This window comes from Eucyclogobius newberryi, unplaced genomic scaffold (genome assembly GCF_026437365.1).
Source record: "Eucyclogobius newberryi isolate DKJ021-1_F unplaced genomic scaffold, fEucNew1.0.hap1 SCAF_5, whole genome shotgun sequence".
Taxonomy (NCBI): Eukaryota; Metazoa; Chordata; class Actinopteri; order Gobiiformes; family Gobiidae; genus Eucyclogobius; species Eucyclogobius newberryi.
In genome coordinates, this window is record NW_027316167.1 from 23,550,209 (window position 1) to 23,571,840 (window position 21,632).

Consider the following 21,632-nt stretch of genomic DNA (forward strand, 5'->3'; position numbering starts at 1 on the left):
ATTATAGGGCTGATGACTTGGTTTTGTAACTCTATCAGCGCTCTTATATTACACAGGCAGAAGGAGCGATAAAGGCATTCATATTGTATGACAAGGTTAGGGAGAGGGATGGCGGCTTCAATATCAATGAGTCAGTTTTATTGAACTTTTGCTGTGTGATCTCTGTTCTAACGGCTGCACACTTCTCATCAGAAAGGAAAACAGGTCAGTGAAAACGTGGCTTCAGCTCCGCTACAATGCAGTGGAAATTTAAATCAACTGAAACAATTATTATATTATAATGGAAACTGCTGTGTGAACAACAGCCTTTGTCTGGGTAAACGGGGGTCCTGTGTTTGAAGTCCCAATATGTGAGTGGTGGTCATTAGGGCTGTATTATTAGGAATGTGTCTAAGCAAGCACAAACTTCTTGAGCCACATCAGACATGGTCACGCCAGTATCACATCCGTCCTAGTTACATGCTGTATTAAAAGAATCAAATTACAGGAGTAATTTCTGTTGGATTACTTTAAATTAAGTGATTTAACTCACTTACAATGAAAAAGACAAAAATCTTGTCCATGACATGTGTAGCAGGGCAGACTGGGTGTTTTTTTGATTGATTCCCGCAGTGTTTAGCTATATTACAGACTATCTCCTTTCCGCGAATCTCCAAACTGACGGGCTGTGGGGCAAGGCCGCGTCATAACCACAGGCACGCATCACCATCCCCCCTCTCCACCCCCCTATTCAGTTTTATTCAGTCTCAAAGTAGACTCTTTCTCACTCACTCGCGCGGAGCGGCGCACCGCGGAGCTTACAGCACACGGCTGTGGGGCACACACTACGTCACGGGTGGGCGGGGCACACACGCGCTCTGAGACTACGTCACGGGTTGGGCGGGGGAGCCAGATCGCTCTTCGCAAGGGTGGGGGCGAATATCAAACCAAGCCGTTTGCATTTCCGGGTTGGTGAGGGGGTCCAAGGTCTGGGTGATATTTCTTAACTATTATGTTAAGGGTGTTGCACAACCCTTATTATTATCAATTATACACTTAGGATAGACTACGAAACGTGAAAAAAAGCATGTTATGGCACCTTTAAACCAACTTTTACATACACAATGCAGAGTACAACTTCAAAAAGGCCTAATAATGGAGCGCCCGGTCCTGGCCATTGCGGATCATATTACTGCAAGGAGACAGTCCGTGAATTGCCCATGTTTAGAGAGCTCTGAGACCCGCATGGGCCTGTCTTTAAATAAATAAACTGAACTGCCAGTCCACCCTTGCCTGTCACTCACTGAATCACATTGTATACATTTTCATGTGTTTAGTTTATTTTCAATTCAGGTTGGATTTTTATTTTGTGTGCAGTGAATATTTTCTTGACCTTGGGAGTGTGCAATTGCATGCGCGCAGCTTAGAGGAAACAGTGGATGTGACGGACACTATTGGAGCTACACTGTAGTGTAAAATGTATGCCGACCTTATTCAGTTATCCAGCATTTTTATTCAAATCTTCAATGTTCAAGAACTATTCTTTTCTGACCACCAAAGAAAAGAACAGTTTGTAAATGTCAACTGTTTTTGGTGTCCGCTGAAATTTGGATTTTTCCTCAGCAGAAGTGTTCATGACCTATTCCTTTCGCTCCAGTGTGCTTGAATTTGTCTGACCCAGCGTGCGAAGTAGCAGCCCTGTGTTAATGATTGAAATGCTTTTACATGTGTGCCTACGTTTTGTCTTCTTTCTGCTGCATAATTGATAGCAGCCCCATCTGTTCTGGAACTGACGGATAATTACAATACTATTTCCGAGCAAAATGCAATGTACTGTAATTCATCCGCTCCTCATATATTCACTCAAGTTGTGTTTTTCATTGTGGTTTTATATATGTGTTGCTTCCTGGGTTTGAGGACTGACTGTGTTTGCCAAGTACTTTTTGCCGATAACAGGATTACCATCTTAAGCCTGTTCACGGTAAGTGTGCCATTTGGATGAATAAAACACTGTATAACGCTGCCTTCACATCGAGAAAAGAAGAAGTGGAAAAAATATGTCTCAGTGTTTTCAGAGATCTCCGGAAATACAAAGACATCTTTAAAGGAAAGAGAAGGAAGACAAGGACACATTTTGACCATAGGCAACCACTGGTCAAAGTCAAACTACCTTTAATTGTAGGGTTGTCAGACCAAGTATCAGATACTTATCAATACTATTCGCTCATTTGAGAAACACGACCTTTCCTGAACAGTTTTATAATGATCTTGAGCTTCATCAGAACTGGTATAAAAACACATGATAATATTAAAGCTTGGGAACCTGCCCTTTTTTCTGTGTAAGTGGCTACACTTTGTGTATTTTGTAGCAGGAATTTATGACCTGGAAATATGAGCCAAAAACAGCAGATTCAGGTTCTCTTTTTTATTATCATCATGGTATCAAAATTGGTCACCTATACAGCCTTTTCCATAGTATCAAACTCGACTTTGAAATGTTTGTATTATATTGTTCAATACAATCCTGAAGGAGAAACTATGACATTTTTGTATCATGGCAGTAACTAAACCAGGACAAAATCAATGTTTATGTCACCTTTGTTTCATGTCACATTAGTTTCTTATATGTAGTAGACTAGAAATGTTAAATTTGGTATTAAAGGTTTTGTCTTATGTGGACACAATCAGTGGAATCAGTACCAAATGCCACTTTCTAATTTGTTTATTTATCAGGGAAAATGCACTTAAAACACTGACCTACGGGGGAAATGCTTGTGCCCGGTTATAGCAAAGTTGACCATTTCCACCTGCAGTCCCTGGACGGGTCGATGTCAAAATTGGCTTTCATGTCTTTGTATCGGACATTGTAAATAGCCTCTGCATCTTACTTTCCGGGCTAAATGCTAACACCACATAGTCTCTGTCGTTGTGTTGTGTGTAGCGCTGACAGTGTGCAGTTTGGACAGCGGGGCAAAGGGCTCCGGCAGCCATTGGACCGTGTCTGCTCCATCTTGTTGTGATGTGTCACTCTCAGGCTCACAGACAGGTCATGGAGAGGCAGCGCTGAGGGGAGCGTGAGGGAGCAGTTTGTACAGAGGCGCAGCAACAGAGGCAGAGAGTAAAGAGAGTTAAGAGAGACAGACAGGCGCACACTGAGAGACGTCCAGCCCGGGACACATACACGCTGAGGAGCTGGGACACACACAGGAGGGGCTCATTTGTAGATCCTGCTACGGCAACACATGGAAGAGCAGGAATTTAACCCACAGGCAAAAGCAGTCACATTCTGTCATTTTTGCATTCACAGCAATCATCACATTGTGTAAGATGCTTCCTTTTTATGTTGCAGTCGTCACAGAACATAAAAACGCACAGTAGGAGACGAGCGTTTAGTTACCAATCTAAATCAGCTCCTGGTCCATATTATAAAGGGCGACACAGTTTCTACATTTAAGACCAGGCTTAAAATATTCCTCTTTTAAATAGCTTATGATCAGCCCATTTAGAAATAGAAATAAAAACGTAGCAGCTTGAGCACTATCCTTTGCTCTCCCTATCAACAAAATGTGATATTTTAGTTCACCTGTTCACGTGTTTTTGTCCTTGTCCCCTTTGGGATTGGTACTGTTTCAGGCACTGCTGATGCTGCTCCAGTAATGACTGCGCCTTGCTCCTCATCTGCCTGGATGAACTCTCCCTATTCTAGACGAGCCTCCCTCTTTCCTCCTACGTAGTTCTGGCTCCACAGTCCATCTGCAAATGGATGAGCATCAGTCCTTGACAATCTGAAGCCTGTCCGTCCTGTGGAGTGGGATCTCTCCTTCACTGTGGTTCTCCCTGAGGTTTCTACTTGCCGAGGAGGGCTTAAGGACAGGGGGTGCTCTGGGACAGTCCTGTGAACATAGTTTAATTGGCTTCTGGTTGTTTGATTCCCCAACTTGCGTTTGGTTAAATCAACATTTCTGGAAGGGCCACTATTGCGGTTTTACAAAAATGCATTTGATTGAATTTAACATAATTTCAATTTCACATTTATGCTTTTCAATTTTTTCTGACCTGTAACTTGACCTGGTGGTGCCAGCTGTTTGGTCTCCATGGAGATAGCTCACTTTAATGAAATACTGTGGAACATTCTAGGCAAAGCAATGCCATCGCATATAAACAAGTTACAAGGTGTACCGTTTGAAACTTCTCAGCAGATTATACTTTTTGAGCCTTTCACACCATTAACTGAATGAAATGTGTTAAATGAAATGTAATGATTTTCAGACAAATCACTCTCATAATGAAGGAAAATCGCTGTTTTAAAAGAAGGTATAAAGATGTGTTGTAGCCACAATGATCTTACCTTTTTAAACATTATGACAAGGTGAGATGAATAACATTGATTATATTATGCTACGTACTGTGGGTGGAATACATTATGCTGTAAGTGAGCCTGTTTTAAACATGAAGGGAAAAGACTGGAGTAACTTTGACAAGGGCCACTCTGTGCTGGTTAGACATCTCTCAAACAGGTGATATGGTGTGCAGTGAACAGTGAGGAGATGCCATGAGGAAACCAAATAGACTACTTTAGTTTTTATTTTTAGTTCAATTCACCCTTTCTTTTTTTTAATCAATAGCAGAAATAACACCATTTTAACTTTATGTCTACTCTAGGATTTTTAAAAATTGTGTTACAAAATAATTTAAATAGATTTCTAGATATACTTGTCTGCTCTGAGTGACTGGGCTGAGAGAATAATGCAGATTACTGTTTAACTTAATTCACCTTTAAATGGTAAAAGGGTGACAGTAGCTCAGTGGCTCAGAGTGCTTGTCTTCTGATCTAAAGGTCGGCTTCGGTTCGAATCCCGAGGTGAATACTGCCGTTGTGTCCTTGGGCAAGACACTCAACTCAGCCCTCAGTGTCTGCGTACAAATGGTGTTACGGGTGACTGGTTCCTTGATGCAAAGCGCTTTGAGCCTTGAATATGAGGGGTCAAAGTAACAAAAAATCAATCATTGAAAGTAAATGTACTAATAATGTTGTTGTGAATGGTTTGACTTGGTTAATTCTTATGTCCTAATCATGTAATTGTCATCAAATTCAATATTTGTTATCATTTGATATTACATTTTTCTCATTCAACATTTGCGTCTCAACCATTCATTTGGTCAGAGCTTTTGCGTTTTCACCTGATGAATTTTAGTTTAGCGATTTAGCTTTCACTAAACTAATTGTCCCAGACAAAACTCGAACAAAGCTTTTAGTGTTAAAACTGGCTCTTGATCATTGGGCAGGTGCGCCAGGCTCTTCCTGGACTTTGCAGTGGCCTTAGTGTCGACTGACAAGTCTTAGGTTGCATTTTGCCAGCAGTACTTTTTGCCATGTAATTGTACTTTTAAACGAGTACACATTTGCAGTACTCATGTACAAACTTAGTGTGACATTACAAATTAGTGACTTAGTAAACTAATTTTAATTTCAGTCCACCTGTCTCCTTCGCTCCGTTGCTAAGCATGTGCCACAGTATGGCATTCATTGTATCTCTCGCCACTGAGAAAGGCGGGTGGACACTCCAAGGTCAGTATTTTTGAGCAAATACCCTGAGAATTAATTCCATACTAATTCCAGCCAAAGCATTTTCATCACAAGAGAACACAGGGAGACAAGAGGGAGACACACAATCCACCAAAGCAGTGCACATTTAACTGACTAATTACAGAAAGTGCATTTCTAACACACAATAATGACAAATAATTTTTGAATTTAATCATTTTGTTTTCGTGCAAATCAATCTTCCACAGTTGCTTTCCTGAAGGGTTTTAATGTGACATAATGTTAGAGCTGGGTTGAAATAATCGATTTTCCGTTTTTTAATCGATTCGCATATTAATGACCGATTTTTTTTTTTAAATTAAAATTATTTTCTACATTTCCCTCAGTGAACTTCAATCTACTTTCAAGAAAGATAATTCAGGACTCCTGGATTATCTTTCTTGACTTTCTTGAAGGTAGATTGACCTTTAACCTTTTCATCAGTCTTCCAGCCTCAGTAACTACCAATACTTACTGATTTGCTGTTTAATATTGATATAATACTAGTTTTAATATGTTGCTTCTCTACACAGTCATGAAGTGAAGGAAACGGTTCAAATACATTTTTCATTTTTAATAACATTAACCCCCGGATCGAATCGAAATCGGATCGAATCGGAAATCAGATCGAAATCGGAGCGAATCGGATGGGATCTGAGAAAATCGGAAAAAAACGATTTTGAAACGTAAAAATCGGAATCGAATCGATTCTTGAAATTTGAATCGAAACCCAGCTCTCCATAATGTATAAGTAGTTTCCAGTAACACAGATGCAGCATGCAGTTTATAATAGACACAAGTGCTCTTCTTTATAACCACATAATAAAAGTACACTCTCCAATATCAACTTCCATAATAAAGTTCCTGGCATGCCTGCTCTACATTTCCCTCCTCTTGTTTTGAAACTAGACTAGCTCTGAGTGTTCTCTCACTGAGCAAAACCCGCTACGCTTTACTGCATCCCAGGGGAGGCCCCAACATTTCCCTTTCACATTCCACTTCTAACCAAATGTAAGCCCTATTATTACACTATTATAGCACTGACTCAATATACACATATACGGCTGATTTTGATGACAGCAGTTTAGATTTTCTACCCCCTCTAAAAATGAAGATGGCAATGGACAGAAAAAGCTCATGGAGGAAAGAAGTAACATCTGAGAGGAACAGGGCAGCGCTGAGAGGTCATGAAAAAGTATTACATGTGATGTTGCAGTCACAATATCAACCTTTAGAGGCATCTTGTGTGTATTTGACTTCATCTGCCTCAGTGAAGCGCCTCCAGATGCTGCTCTTTTCCCTCCATTGTGGCCGTCACACTTCTGCCAACTATACCACATATATCATTCTTTCTTATTCTACCCTTCGAAACATAAATCTGTGTATTTTCACCTCATACATATAAGAATATTTTTACCTGGTGCAGGGCCCTTCACCCACATTTCCTCAAACCCGAATATTCCCTTTGTCACTATTCTTATAGCTCCAGGACTCAGCAGGCTGTGCCAACATTGTGCAGCACTTCACTTTACTGCACTTTCCATGGAAATTATGCTTTTACAAACCAAACAACTGTTTTTAGACACTTCCAGAAGACAATTTAAGTGTGTCAGTCTTTTTACTGTGAATTTTCAATTCAAACCTTTCTCAGACTAGAATTGTGATTGTTTCAAATGGAGCTTTATTTTTTGCTACTTACTGAACACAAGACAATGGTATTATAATAAGTAGCATTATATTGTGGAGACAAAAATGTTTTTTCTTTACTGAGCGACTGGCACTAGTGTTGTCCTTGACAATGATACGTCAATCATACAATGTTGTGAATTCTGTCCTATGTGATCCTGTAAGATCTACTTTATTTGCTGTTTTATGTATTTCTCATTTTTTGTTTGTTTGCTGGTCTTTTAGCCTCTTCCTATTGTGGCCAAGGACACAGCTATTTCAGTCAATTATTGATAAGTAAGCAAACTCTAAATTGGGAAACCACAGGAAGAACACAATTCTTTGAAAGTGTTTTTTTTTTTTTAAAGTGGGGACTTGTCAAAATTGAAAACAAATACAAGTTATGAGCACTTATTTGTAAGATTTCACTTATGTTGTGAAAGAGGTGCAGTTTTCCATACACACAGAAGCTCTCCCGACCCACTAAACCATGGAAAGACTGTGATGTGGTTCATTGCTCACCTTGGCTTGGTTTGATCAATGGCATTTTGCCTCGCCCAAATCCCTCCCACAAACACAAGCTGAATAAACAGACATGAAACATTTACACAGGCTAATCCGCTAATCCATACCTGCTTTCTAACAAACACTTAATGAATACGCTGCTTGATAACCTCACCAACATTATACCAGGACGAGTAAGAAACGCACACCAAATATTTGCATGCGCCATATCAATGACTTTGGCTCATTATGCACGCCGACCTCCTCTGCAGGATGTGGCTTGATAACAGACACAAGGGTTAATAGGGATTAATGGACTATATATACCCACACCCACTCACCACTAAGGCCACACAAGTGCACAACCAGAGCATGAATGACATCCCACTGAGTGCTTCAAGTACGTGTTTATGCGCTCAGTAAAACCAGGCAAGTGCGAGCCTCGTGATTGGATAATTGAAGCGTAAAGAAGCCATATAGAGTTTCTCAAAAGTCATATTAATGGCCTGCATGTGATTCTCTGTAGTGTCATTAACTTGAGCTCGCCCATGCAAAGATTTTATCATCAGGATAAAAAGGAGACATAACCACATTTGTAATTTTGACCTGACAATTTAATGACCTGTGAAGTGACGCTTTTCTTTTCTGGCCTGACAGACTGCCTTGTTATCATCGGATCTCTTAATTTGCAGCGTAATGTGGACATGAAGGGATTCTGCTCCCTGTGGCTGTTATCTGAGGCAGTGCATTTGACTATTTAGCTTAATATATCATGTAATTTGCTGCTTTGCTTTGTTGGGAAATCACTTCTGTGTTTAATGCATATACTTAAGAGAACGCGTGAATTAAATGAAACGTTGTTTTGACAGGCTTACATATAATTACCATGGGAAAACCTTGTTGCTCAAGGTTACAGCATGTTTGCAGAGAACTCTCTAGATTAATTTACAAGAAAGTGCTTCCCTTTTTTTCTTTTTCGAGTAGTCTGCAGCTAATGCTCTTGAGAGAAGTTCACATTTATATTGTCTTTAGAAATAGAGCTGAGATATGCAAAGGACACGACAAACCTTTTTTTGTGATGGCAACGTTAATTTGTTTTTCAATCAGAAGAAGTAATTATGTATTCCTTTTCAGGAGTCAGCAAATCTGACCCTTTGCTTGTATTAAATTGCATATCCTTATGGAATTGGTAAAGTATACCAGATGCTCTTCCCAATACAAATATATCCATTTCCAAATATTGAACTATAGTACAGAGATTTTTGGGGCTTTAATTCTATATAGAGACAAATTGTATTTATGTCTCTGTATGTCATGTATTTTGAGGTTCCATCACTGTCATGCACACTGGATTTGCATATGCTTTCCTTCTGTTGTAAACCCTCTCTTGTTGTATCCCTTAGGTTCGGTGGACAAAGACAGCTGGCAGTGCGTCTGACAAGTTCCAGGAGACGTCCATCTACAACGAGTCACTGCGGATCGAGGGCATCCAGAGGGTGCAGGGCGGCCGCTACTACTGCAAGGCCGACAACGGGGTGGGGGTGGCTGCCATCAAGTCCATCCGTGTAGATGTGCAGTGTAAGTGGGCATGGGAGGAAGCAAAAACCTAAGCAAAAAACTCCTTCCACTTCTGAGACCCCAGCACTTTCACTATAACGCTGTTCCCACCTTAACGTTCAAAATGAAAAATTTCAGAAGGGGAGATAAAAGATGAGTTGATGAGATTTTAGATGGGAATGGTTTCCAGGACTATGTGATGACTCATATAGAGGGTTTGGGTAAGAGGAGGAAAGAAGAGGGATCAAAAATTTGATTTGGTCTGGAATGATATCAAAGCTGAACATTTGCCAAAAATATCTGAATCTTTTTGCTGGTAATGTATAGGTTTATATTTAAAGATGCTGTATCTGATATTTTGTTCTTTAGTTTATTTGAGAACAGTTTGCTCAACCACCAAGCGGCACATAATCTAATATCTTCATGTAATAAAGTACAATCATTAAGGTCTCAGTACAGATACATTGTAAAAGCGGCTCTTAGTGTTAACATTAGACCGCTGTGTGCTGTTTGTATCTAATTGTAGTGCTGTTTTTATCATCCGCAAACAAGCAAGTAAGGCTGTTGTGAAATACACGTTTAGAAACACGGTAAATAATTATGATGCCAAGAATGTTTCAACAAAGTGAAGAATACATTTGGACCACTTCAAATACACAATTTTTTTTTTTCAAGACCTCAAAAATCAGGTACAGCACCTTTAAGATGGTTCACATAAACCACATGTTCAATCCAGCGACAAAATCTTTAAATTGACACGCTAAAAACAATTGAAACGCTACATAAATCTGCTTATAAAACACGTGATTTGCTATGAGACCCTAAAGAACAGAACAATGAGATTCACATATTCCTGGAGGGTGAGAAGTCTGGGGGGCGTATGTGTTTTGTAACAGTTAGTCCAGGTGGTACGGGCTCTCTAACCCACTGTTTCTCAACCAGCCTGTATTGTCTCTGCGCTCTCAAACAGACTGCATATCCCCTGTGATCGGATGCTAATAAATTGTCAGCCCATAATGAGGAGACAACCTTTATTTGTTGCTCTTTTTAGCATGTCCCAGATGAAATTAAATCCACTAATAAGAGAAACAAAGGAACATTATTGACTTGCTAATTCATATTACAAGCCTATTTTAGTCATTATCTATAATTATTTTTTTTAAAAAACAACAGTAATTTCTCCCAAGTTAAGAGATACAAAATGCTCCAATGTCATCACGGGACACAGGGGAGAAATTTGTAACATTTTTAGAATCGGCTGCAATCAAATTAAAAGCTACATTGATGACATTGGAGGAGGTTTAACAAGACGAAGTGCAGTGCCCAGTAAAGCCAAAACTGCTCCATCACTATATTTGTGAGGCTGGGCTAATTCATTAAACAGCCATAGAAATGTGGAGACGAAACACAGTGTCCTTGATTCATGTTCCATCACTTATGCTTGAAATGCTTTTAATACTGTTTTATGCAGCCAAGGTTAGTGTCGATATCTCATGGGGATTTTTTCAGCAAATTTTGTTAAATGATGCTGGTTGCAAGATGCCTTCCAGTCAGATACATGCATGGTATAATCTCACAGGGGTCACATGACTAACAGGCAATGGTCGAGAGGCAGTGCTGTTGTAGGGGCCCCGTGCCACTGCTTGTTTCACCGCCCCACTGTCTCCGTGAGCCAGGGTCCGGTCAAAGTTATGGCTGGGGTGACATGCACAATGTGGAGTTAATATGACTGCTACCACTTACCTTCAAGTTCTCTCATCTTTTAATTCCATGGGCTTTCCGAGGCTGGGGGCTATTCCAGTGCAAACATCACATGAGCAAATAGCTGCGTGGTCGATACTTACATGATAGAGGAGACACATTATGCTTTTATTCTTTGTACTAAGTATAATATAAGTAGATCATTATTTTACATTTTGTTCATTGTAAACCTCAATATTGATCTAAAACAGCTTAGTAATAGAAACAGATCCATTGACGTCCTGTTCAAATGTACGGGGATGTGGGATAGTGGGTAGTGGGTAGGTGAAAACAGGATTACTCAAACATCAATCAAAATCAGAATCAGTTTTATTGTCATTGTTAGTGAACAATTCACAAACTAGGTGTTAAGGTGCAACATAAAACAATGAATAATATAGTAATAAAATAATAGTAAAAAGTATAGACTATGAGTAAGTATAGACTTTGAGTAAACTAATTATGAGAAAACACTGTTGTTACAAGGTTAAAAGCTCATTGAAGTTCATTTTGCATAATAAGTCTTAATCCCCTTTAAGGTACACTTATCACCCACGTAATCACAAAATTCAGAGAGACATGATGTTTTCATTGCACATGCTCCCATTTATCTACCAAAAAAATCAACGATCACCAAAGATTGTACAGACCCTGCTGCGGGGGTCGTCACTTGGGGGTTTGTGTAGTAAACAGGTTGTATCGGGCGTGCGGCAGTGACAGGAGCGCTGTGAAGCTAAACAGCTCTGACAGTTAATGCTTGTCCAATTCCCCTTCCCCCATACTGGGCTAACACCAGCGGCGATCAACCATGCCTTCTACAACATGGGCGACTAGAGCAAGAACGATGTAACAATTAGCTGGAGCGACCAAGGATGAAGAGAGACGCAAAGGTCAATGGTAGTAAGGCAAAGTTAAAAGAAAGAGTAGTAGTTGAGAAGGACCAATAATGGTCTTTCTGCTGCTGTTATTGAAAAGTGGCTGTGCGTGTTAACTAGTAATTGCTGGCCTTTTTGTGTCATACTACACCAAGATAAGTCCATCTACTGTTCAATTGAAGTGTCGACGGTGTCTTGGTTGACCAACATTTTAATTAGTCAACCAATTATGTTTTGGGGATTTTAAAGGATTTAGTATATTCACAATAACAGAAAGGAGATGGTACGTGAGTTATCTAGATTTGGGTGGGAATTGTGAGTTTACAGAGAGCGCAGAGCATGTCTTTAGTCAACCAAGAATTTATTTTGTTGCCAACAGCCCCTGGAGGAATTCATACATTTAATGGGAACTAATTTACGAGAAAAATAAAGCAGAGGACTATTGGACACGAAGGACAAAGCTTTAAAATTGTCAGAAAATTGGTGGTCATGATTGAAGATAGGTGAATAAGAAAGCTTTTGTAGTGATGGATAATGACTGTGCTGTGCAAACGTCAAAGATATGAGTAAATAATGGGATATCAAACTGTGAAATACACGAGAAATATTTAGAAAAACTAGGAATCATAAGGGATCTTAACTTCTGCCAGGAGAAATTTATTTGATATGCACCACTGCCAGGCGACTCACTCCAACAGCGAGCGGAACTTTTATGTTTGGAGAACACAAGTCTTACTGGTTATTATCATATGCCGTTTTAATCACCACATCTCATTTCATCCTCCACTGACTATCCCTTCTTGCCACAGTCTTGCATGTGTGGCATGATGAAGCAGGGCCCCAATTCATCCCTTCATTGCCACACATATCACATACTCTTCTCCCCATTTCTTCATTTGCATGTGACATTCATATACTGTATTTGCATTTTGTCATGAACGTACATGGCATGCTACATTATTAAAAGAGCATATCTAGTCCTATCATGCACAGGAACGCACATCTTCACATGGGAGTGTTGAGTGAGAGACCAAAAGATGTGAGTGACAGGCACAGCTTTATCTGAAAAAGAACGGAAAGATGCTAGAACTGTTTCCAAGCGGCATATGTGCAAAAACCTGCCGATTTGGAACCATTCACACTTACTACGAATCCACATGTTTTATTTGATTTTTTGGAATTAAGGGCCATTTCTCTCCATCACACTCTCTCTTTAAAAGCCACATACACACATCAGCTTACTTTGAAAATGTCCTCAGCCCAAGTCTCCACTGGCAGTTTCTCCACTTGTGCATTGTGGGTACCAGCCAGCCTCTGACCTGGCACTATGACCACCGAGACAGTGGGTCAGTGAGCTAGCCGGGTTTAACTTAAAGTAACCTCTACTGATGAGATGGACTTGGTTCAGATACCCAGACAAGACTACAGATTATAAAAATGTAGAAAAGCGTTGGACAAAATCAGGTAAGTGACTTTATTTCGTACCATGTAAAAAAGATCTACTGACAACAATTTTAAATAGAATATCATCTTTCATGGTCAAGTGGAATTTTGAGTGTTGGAAATTACCCAAACAATGTGCATGATCTCTCCACCTGTTGTTTTTACATTTTTGATCAATGTTTTCCTGTTTTCAGACCCAAAGCCACAAATGAAACCGTAACATTCCAGATTATTATTGTCTTTGCGCCGTCCATGTTGACATTTGTATGTGGTTTGAAAGGTGATTGTGACAGTGGTGATGCACATAGATGTCTTAGGTGGCATTTTAATCTGTCCCCAATGGCCAAAGTCTTCTATCACAACAACTTAGTGCTTCAGGGTGACGCCAGTCTTAGCTGCAGCGAGACAATCTGAATATACTGTATGGATGTTGCATTATCTAAAAGCTGCTGTTATAAATTGAGCAAATAACACTTAATGAACTTAATACATGCAACATTAATGTTCCTTCTATATATATATTTTTGCCAGTTTGCTATAATTTCAAATATAAAATCTGGACAACTGGACTTTCCCTGATGCATGATCATCGTGTTGTAATGACAAAAACGACGAGTATTTTTTTTGAGTATTCTGATTATGATATTCAGACAGAAATGTGTTAAAACATGTTCTTAATCAGGTTTAATTATTAGACTAATTTGAAATGTCTGTCAAATTAATTGTGTAGAATTATAACCCTTACTTGAAATCCTACATCACTTTTTTAATTTTCTTTTTTAAATCAGCTTTTTGTTGCATTTTTTCCTATAAAGCATATACTTGATAATACAATTGTGCAAAAAAAAACAAAATTCACAATATTATCTAAATCCTGTATATTGTGGTAGGGTGGCATAATGCAGCATATGTGCTTCTTCAGGATATTTTCATGTATTTGGATGATCATTTTAGTAATATATGTGGTAGTTGGAAGAAATACTGATTGCATCTGTAATTGCAGTTTAGTGAAAGCAGTAACAACATCAGAACCTCAGTGTCGCTTGAAGAAGTTTAAAAATCGAGACCAAACAAATATGTGGAAGTCTCCTCAAAGCAGAAATATAGTAAATAAAAACAAATGCAAAAATACTGGTCTATAGTCTTCGGAATGTAGGTTGCATATAGGCTGACTTACATCTTAAAGTTGTTCAAAATCTTCCCGACTTTTTTTTTTAATCTCAAACTCAATGTCCCATTCTATTTGTGGCTCCTGGCTCCTGATGTTATATCTTATTACACTGTATCTCCTTCAATATATTTTTCATTTAGGTTTCTGTTTGAGTAGGGGACTTCATTACTTCCTCATCTGTTTTTGTTTTTCCTCTTTCGCTGGGTCCGGTCTCAGTGGGCTTTTTCTTATAAACTTTTCTTCCACTTTTATTATCTCTCCGACTTGAAAAATATGTGAACTCGAGGTATCCATGGAGCAGAGGCAACCTTTGTAATAGTGTTTACATCATCTGATCATATACACAAATAAAATGGCAGGTTGCCTCTCTGCACCTGGCATTGTGGAATCATGGTGGTGTAGATTATGGGTCTCGAGAGTCAAGGATCACTTGATCTTTTCTGACTCTGACTCTGACAGTTGCAGGTGTTTTGGTTCGAGATTCTCATTCCAGTTTCTAGTGGTAACGTTTGAGAATCATTTGAGAATCATTTGAGACTCCACACAGGGTTATACCAGTACTGAGATAGTGTGCTTTGATAACATCACTTTAGCCACATAATAGATACTAACATACATGTTACAGTTTAAGGCTGTATCTACACAGAGACAAAACAGCTATAGTTTTCAAAATGACTTGCATAAACATGGCACTGATTCAGTAAATGTATGCATCCACACATAAAGCTCCCAAAACCACTGTAATACACGTTCCAGGTCTCTGACGCAGAAGGTGACAAAACTAGGAGAAGAGATGACATGGGGCATTATCTTTTTTTTTATGTAGCAGAGATTCTGAATGTACAGTATGGATGTTAAATCTACAGAAAAGAGAAAAAGAGGGAAATAATGCTTCAGATGTCACTGCAATATAATGACAAAGCTTCAGAACGGCCTTAATGCAGACCAAATCTGTGGTGGATGTACTTTATTTTCTCTGTGTCACCTCGTGCTGCTGTGGCGAAGCGATGATTATGCAGTAAACATCACATAAATGTCAGTCATTTTTTTATGGGGCTGTGATGAAAAAAGTGCACCTAAGGTGTACCTAAACAGGACCTAGTTTCAAATAGTGTCGTTTTCAGCCCTGAAACGCCTGTTACGTGTGGATGATAAGCGCTTGCAGATATTTTGTCATATTTGTGTACAGGGCCTTACTCACCAGCCCTCAACCAATTTGCGGTTTGCTTGGTTAATTCGGACAGTGCATGTAGTTCAGAAAACCTCAAGTTACCCTTTTAATTCTCTGTTAGTTATTGTTGTTAAATCTTTCCATGTTTATTCTTTGGTCATGTAGACAGAAAGTTAATGAGAGCTACATTTTTGCAATGTTAAATGTGATGATTGGCCCTAAACTCTCCTCACCTTATTCCGCCTCGCCCACCTTTGACGGATCCGCACTTGTATTGGCACTTCCAGTAGAGCAGGAATTCCTTTCACTAAGTGGAGAACGAGGGATCAGTCCCCTCGCTAAATTATGATATAAAATAGGTTGATTTGTGGAAAATGTTCAATGTTCATCTGCACCAACACGTAAATAATGCACCGATTCCTCTGGGCAACTTGAAAATGGCTTTTTTTTTTTTAGTATGTGTTGAAGTTATTTGCTATTGAGATCGGCAGCCCAAACAATACAACCAAAAGGAGGATTTAACGGAGGGCGGTGCCCAAGGCGACTTCCAGAATAAGTTGAATAGAGAAGTGTCCGACCCTTTTGGACTTGGCACTGCCCTGAAAACTGTGAGCACATCTCTGTATACATGTCCTTGTGTAAAATACTTGGTGTCCATAGATGGTCTGTATTCAATAAGACCTTATCCTCACTCATTATTTAAACAGTTTCAAATGGCGCATGAAGGTTAACCCTGCGGTTCCTTTTTCTCTTGCTGTGCACTTCTGATTTAATCAGTGCGATCCTTTTGAAAATCCAAACACCTCTTTTGAATCATTCATCTTAGTTTATGTCCTTACATATAAATTAAACATCATTGTGCCAGAATTAAGAAACATGCTCATCACTCATTATGTTGGCACACAAATTAGTTTAAATAAAGTATTGATTGGAATTGGAAAGCGTAACTATTTTATATATATATATATATATATATATATATATATATATATATATATATATTTATTATTATATCCCTCGATGTCTGAAAACCTTCATCATTGAATATAACCTACAACAACCATATGATTTCTACATACAAATATTTGTATATGATTTGTATGTAAGATATTTCTTTATTTTTTTGAAGGTTTCTTCGGCCTGTAGGCCTTATCAGACAGGACAGGGAGAGGACGGTGCTGCAAATTGTTGAGAGGCAAATCTGAACTGGAGCGTGCAAGTTCTGTCCATGCAACCACAAAGCTGGAAGCCATTTGTTTTATTTGGAATTCAGATAATTTTTTTTACAGATAATGAAATGACTGTCACCTAATATGTTTCCTTCTGCGTACCGCCAGGTACCGTAAACCAGGTATAAAATAGGACTATTCCGACCTAATTAGGGCTAAACAAGGTCTAAAATATGACTAAGCTTCTGCTTTCTAGTGCTGCACCAGGACTAACACAAACAATAACGAAAATGTGGATTCAATTGACTCTTAATTCAGTAAATAATTGAACTGCTCTGGAATCATTGTACCACCTGATGGAGCTTGTGTACCACCAGTGATACAGGTATCACAGTTTGAGAAACACTGTGTTATGCAATCTGGAAGGTTACATTTATTGCGCAAAAATAGAAACGTCTACTGAAAGATTTCATGCTAAATGTACAAGTGTTCCACTTCAGTGATGTATGGCAGCTCGGTGAGGCACAGACAGTCTAATATGGTCAGGGTCAGCTCCCACAGGTCTTATATAACACAATTAGAGTTCACTCACTATCACTAGTTTACATCATGCTACATTCAACTTGTGTCTTTGCTGTCGTTTGGTACACAATTAATATCATAAAACTTTGCAAACTTTTATCTGGCACCAACCAAACATTATTATATAGCATTATACAACATAAATAGTCTCTTGTCCATAAATGCTGTTGGGTCCAGGCCGCGATGACTCTGCATGATACCGTTGGGGTCAATCTAGTAGTAAATAAGAATTTGTTCTTAATGTTTGCCTTTTATATTTTATTCTTAAGACAGAGCCAAGGTCATAATTGTTGGTAATGTGGACTAGTTTTGTTTGCTAAGTATGTTGATTCTACATTTAACTTTTCATCTAAAGCTAAACATCTGTTTTTCACTAAAACATACAATCCTTTGGTCAGAAATAATGGTTTTCAATGTATTTCTGCACTGTATATTGTGCGGACTCTACCCCGCCCTCGACCCGGCACTGATCCCGTGGAAAACCACCTAGAGTTGATCAAAGTGTATTGAATTTAAATAGGAGCTGAAAATACAAATAGGCTTTCTATTGTTTTTGGGTGATCTTATTTCCCCATGTTTGGTCTTGGTTTGGTTCACACAATAGATCATTCCTCAATAATGAATACACTGCATCCCTCAAAGCCATACAATATGTACGGCTGAAAAGAGGCACGGACCACTTGTATTTATACTCATCCCTTTGAGACTGAACCATGTTATGTATTGTAATAAGAAGCATCTGTGGTTCTCAAACTGTGGTGCAGTAGTGTCATGTGCAAGCTGCTTCAGGTCAAATAATAAAAAATCTGAACTTGTATTTTCTCCTCAAAAGTAACATTACTATTATTATAATGTGTCCTTGCTTTTGAAATGTTTTCAATACTTTAAAGCCCATTTTATGAAAAACTATTCTAATCCATATCCTCAATGTCACCTGCTTCAATAACATGTGCACTCAATATTCTCATTTAATCACTATGTGGTGGTACAATATGATTATTAATAGCTCCACTGCAATCAGATTAACACTGTTTCATCAGCTCCTCGGCACTAATGTGATGGAAGACTGTTGTGCACATTATCACCAAAAAGGATTCACACGTTGCCTTTTGGTATAAAGGGCATGCGAGTTTGAGGGGAACACATTTGCCTAAAAGAGTGTGAGTGTGTGTGTGTGACAATGTGAAGCAACAGGAAAATCATTGTCACCTGTAAATAATACATTTCCTTCTATCAGTTGTCATTTTGGAGCAGGGGAGATGTTTTATAGATATAGTCAGAAGAGGGATATGAAAAAGGTGAGGCTGCCATTGTCCTGGAGCTCATGAATACATATTTTTGATTAAACTCATCTCTTTTATATTTGAAATGATGGGGATAAAAGCGATGCAAAGAGATTTCCATTCTATGCCACCAGCTGAATTAATTTGCATTATGCATATTAATATTTATATACAAAATGTATTACTTCTGATGCATGTGTCTGATGTTTATTAAATAAAGTATTATTCATTCTGTATCAGTTTTTTTCAACAAAAGAAGCAACATCGGAATTATTTGGTTTTGACCTCCTTTGACCATTGTCCTTGTTTTTCCCAGGTGTTCTCAAAACACATTTTAAGGCATATGTTTATTTTGGAATATTTTTATTGAAATAACTTTGATTAATTTTAGTTTTCAAATGACACATCACATATCTAGAGAATTGTGCACACACTGTGGTATTGTATGGTTCAGTCAAGTTGCTGTTGGTGTGGAAAGACAAAGCTCCATGTTTCAGAGCTGAACATTACTTGAATATGGTTGAATACATATAAACAACTGTTGCATAGTCTGAAAGAGCAGCTTTCAACACACCCTGATTCAGTCCTTCTACGTAATTGTGAGCAGTTGTAGAGTTTCCTAAAGTGATGTGTAGAAAGTGATGTGTTTGAAGTAACTTAAGTAAAATAAAGGCAGTCGTTGTCCTGGCAAAGTCCGGTGTCGGAGGCGAGCTGGATTGTTCTGAAATGTGTTTACTTTGTTTACTGGCATTAGACTGGTTTGATTTCTGAAATACTAATAAGCAGGTACTTTAGCGTCGTGAGAGAGTATAACTCCCTTAGGGTAGTATGAATTCTAGTTCCTCAGACCAGTTTCTTCAGATTGAAAATGACATTTGGATGCCAGTCAAAACATTATCCGACTACATTGACAACTTTAAAAAAAAAAAAGGTATAACTTAAAGAAGTTGTGTGCGTCATTGTGCACCTCATAAATTGGCTTGTAATTCACCTGAAGTGTTGCTAATTGATTTTTATGCTTCTCATTGCTTCCCGTGACTAAATGCTTGGTCTTGGTGCTCTGGGGGCACAAGCATATTGAGTGCGATTAAGCAGAACCAATGCCTCCGAGCAGATCCTTTTTCTATATCCTTCTATGTTCTATATACTTTCCATGACAAGTTTGTTGGTGTCACCTTGACGAAAGAACATGCACAGACTTCACAGAAGCCCCAAGTGGAGATAATGGCTTCTCTGTGTCCATGGAAATATAGATCAAACTGAACAAGAAAAAGCACTTAAACATATCGCGCTATTCTTTTGATCTGCAAAGTAGGAAGTGCACCTGCTGCACGGGTCTATCTTCAGTGAAATATATTGTTTTTCGTTATCATATTAGCAGGGAGGTTTTTGTGGTGTTACTGACAGAAAGTGCATAAAATATTTAAGGAAAGAGAGAATTGTACCATAAGCTCCTCTCTGGAGAGAAACTGCGGGTTAAACACTTGTGTGCTAAAATATTCAGGATGTCTGTCAAGTTGACGTTTGCTTTCATAATAAGCCCTTTGGCAATATAAAGAAACACATCATAAAAATCATTGTATTTGAAGTACCGTAGTAGACATTGTATGAGTATATTTGAGCTCATGTAAATTTACCCCATGAAAAAACTAACACAATTGCAACTAATATTTCTAGTAATTCGACCTATTGAAGTGACAACAAGTGGAGAACCTTGTAGCCTCGAAACAGAATCAGAAAAGGTTTATTGCCACAATCGAAAAGCTTCAACCAATTTTCCATACGAACATGCATTTGACCGAAATAATGAAAAAAATGTTACTTAAATCTTATACCAAAATTATGAGTTGTGAGTCACATTGTGTCTCTTTCTACAACTTTAAAACATATGATGTACCTTATACGGTATGCAAACCTTCAATTCAGTGTTGGGCAAGTTATTTTGGAAAAGTAATAAGAGTATTGATTACTTACTACTCCTTCTAAAAGATTACTTAAAAATACTTTTACGGATTACTATAAATTACTTTGAAAACAAAATGGAACCTACTGTTACTAAACACAGGAGAATATAATAATTATAAAATATATTGACAACTGGTCATTTAGCTGAACACTATTGTTAGGGATTGTAACTGTAATTTAATTACACTATTTTAAAATGTATATTTTGTATCTAGTTACGGCCAAACATGAATTAAATAAGTTAAAATTTGAGTCTATTCATCATCACAACTTTAACTTTCAGCCAAACCCAGCATTTACATTTGTGTAAAGTAAGAATACATAAAAAAAAACTGAATTAAAATGATATTATGTTTGCACCTACATTGTAGTTAACATAAAACCATCCACTCATCTAAAGCTGTGTGTACAGATTACAGCTATTTGCATAATAGCACAGCAATAGGTCAAACCTTCAAAGATGCTCACAATCTAATTTCCATGTTGTGTATGCTAATGCTCTTAAATGGGATAAATTCACTGCCTCTTACTCTTGTTCTGTTAATGCATGGCAACTATTTGCACCCATGTGCTTTAAAAACAAGTTTAATTTGGCCTGCATTTACATACCATATTACATATTGAAACAGACACACTATAATGCATGCAAAGGCTGTAATCGGATCTCTAAGTGCCTCTTTTGAGAAATCACCACATTGATCAAGTATGGCTGCCTTTATCAGCAACAATGTTTCTTAATTCTCTCACTGACACGGCACAGTTTCATCCCAGCCATTACTTAGTTCATTATGCAAGAATGATGTCCATTTCGGTGCTCTGGCCCTAGCTTTTCTTTTGTGAGAGCTTGTTTTATGCTTCCCTTAGGAACCATTACGCCCGGACAATGAGTCAGACAGAGCCACTGGAGGGCTGTGCATGGCGTGTATTGAAAACAACCTCCCGTC

The 21,632-nt window shown here is 38.4% G+C and overlaps 1 protein-coding gene across 2 annotated transcripts in view; it reads left to right on the forward strand.

Annotated features, from left to right (window-relative positions):
* mdga1 (MAM domain containing glycosylphosphatidylinositol anchor 1) overlaps window positions 1–21,632 on the forward strand; it is a 189,014-nt gene that overhangs the window by 77,549 nt on the left and 89,833 nt on the right. For both annotated transcript variants that reach the window (XM_072465520.1, XM_072465521.1), the window contains exon 4: window positions 9,136–9,310. In XM_072465520.1, the coding sequence (XP_072321621.1) occupies window positions 9,136–9,310 (175 nt within the window). The remainder of the gene's footprint in view (window positions 1–9,135; window positions 9,311–21,632) is intronic.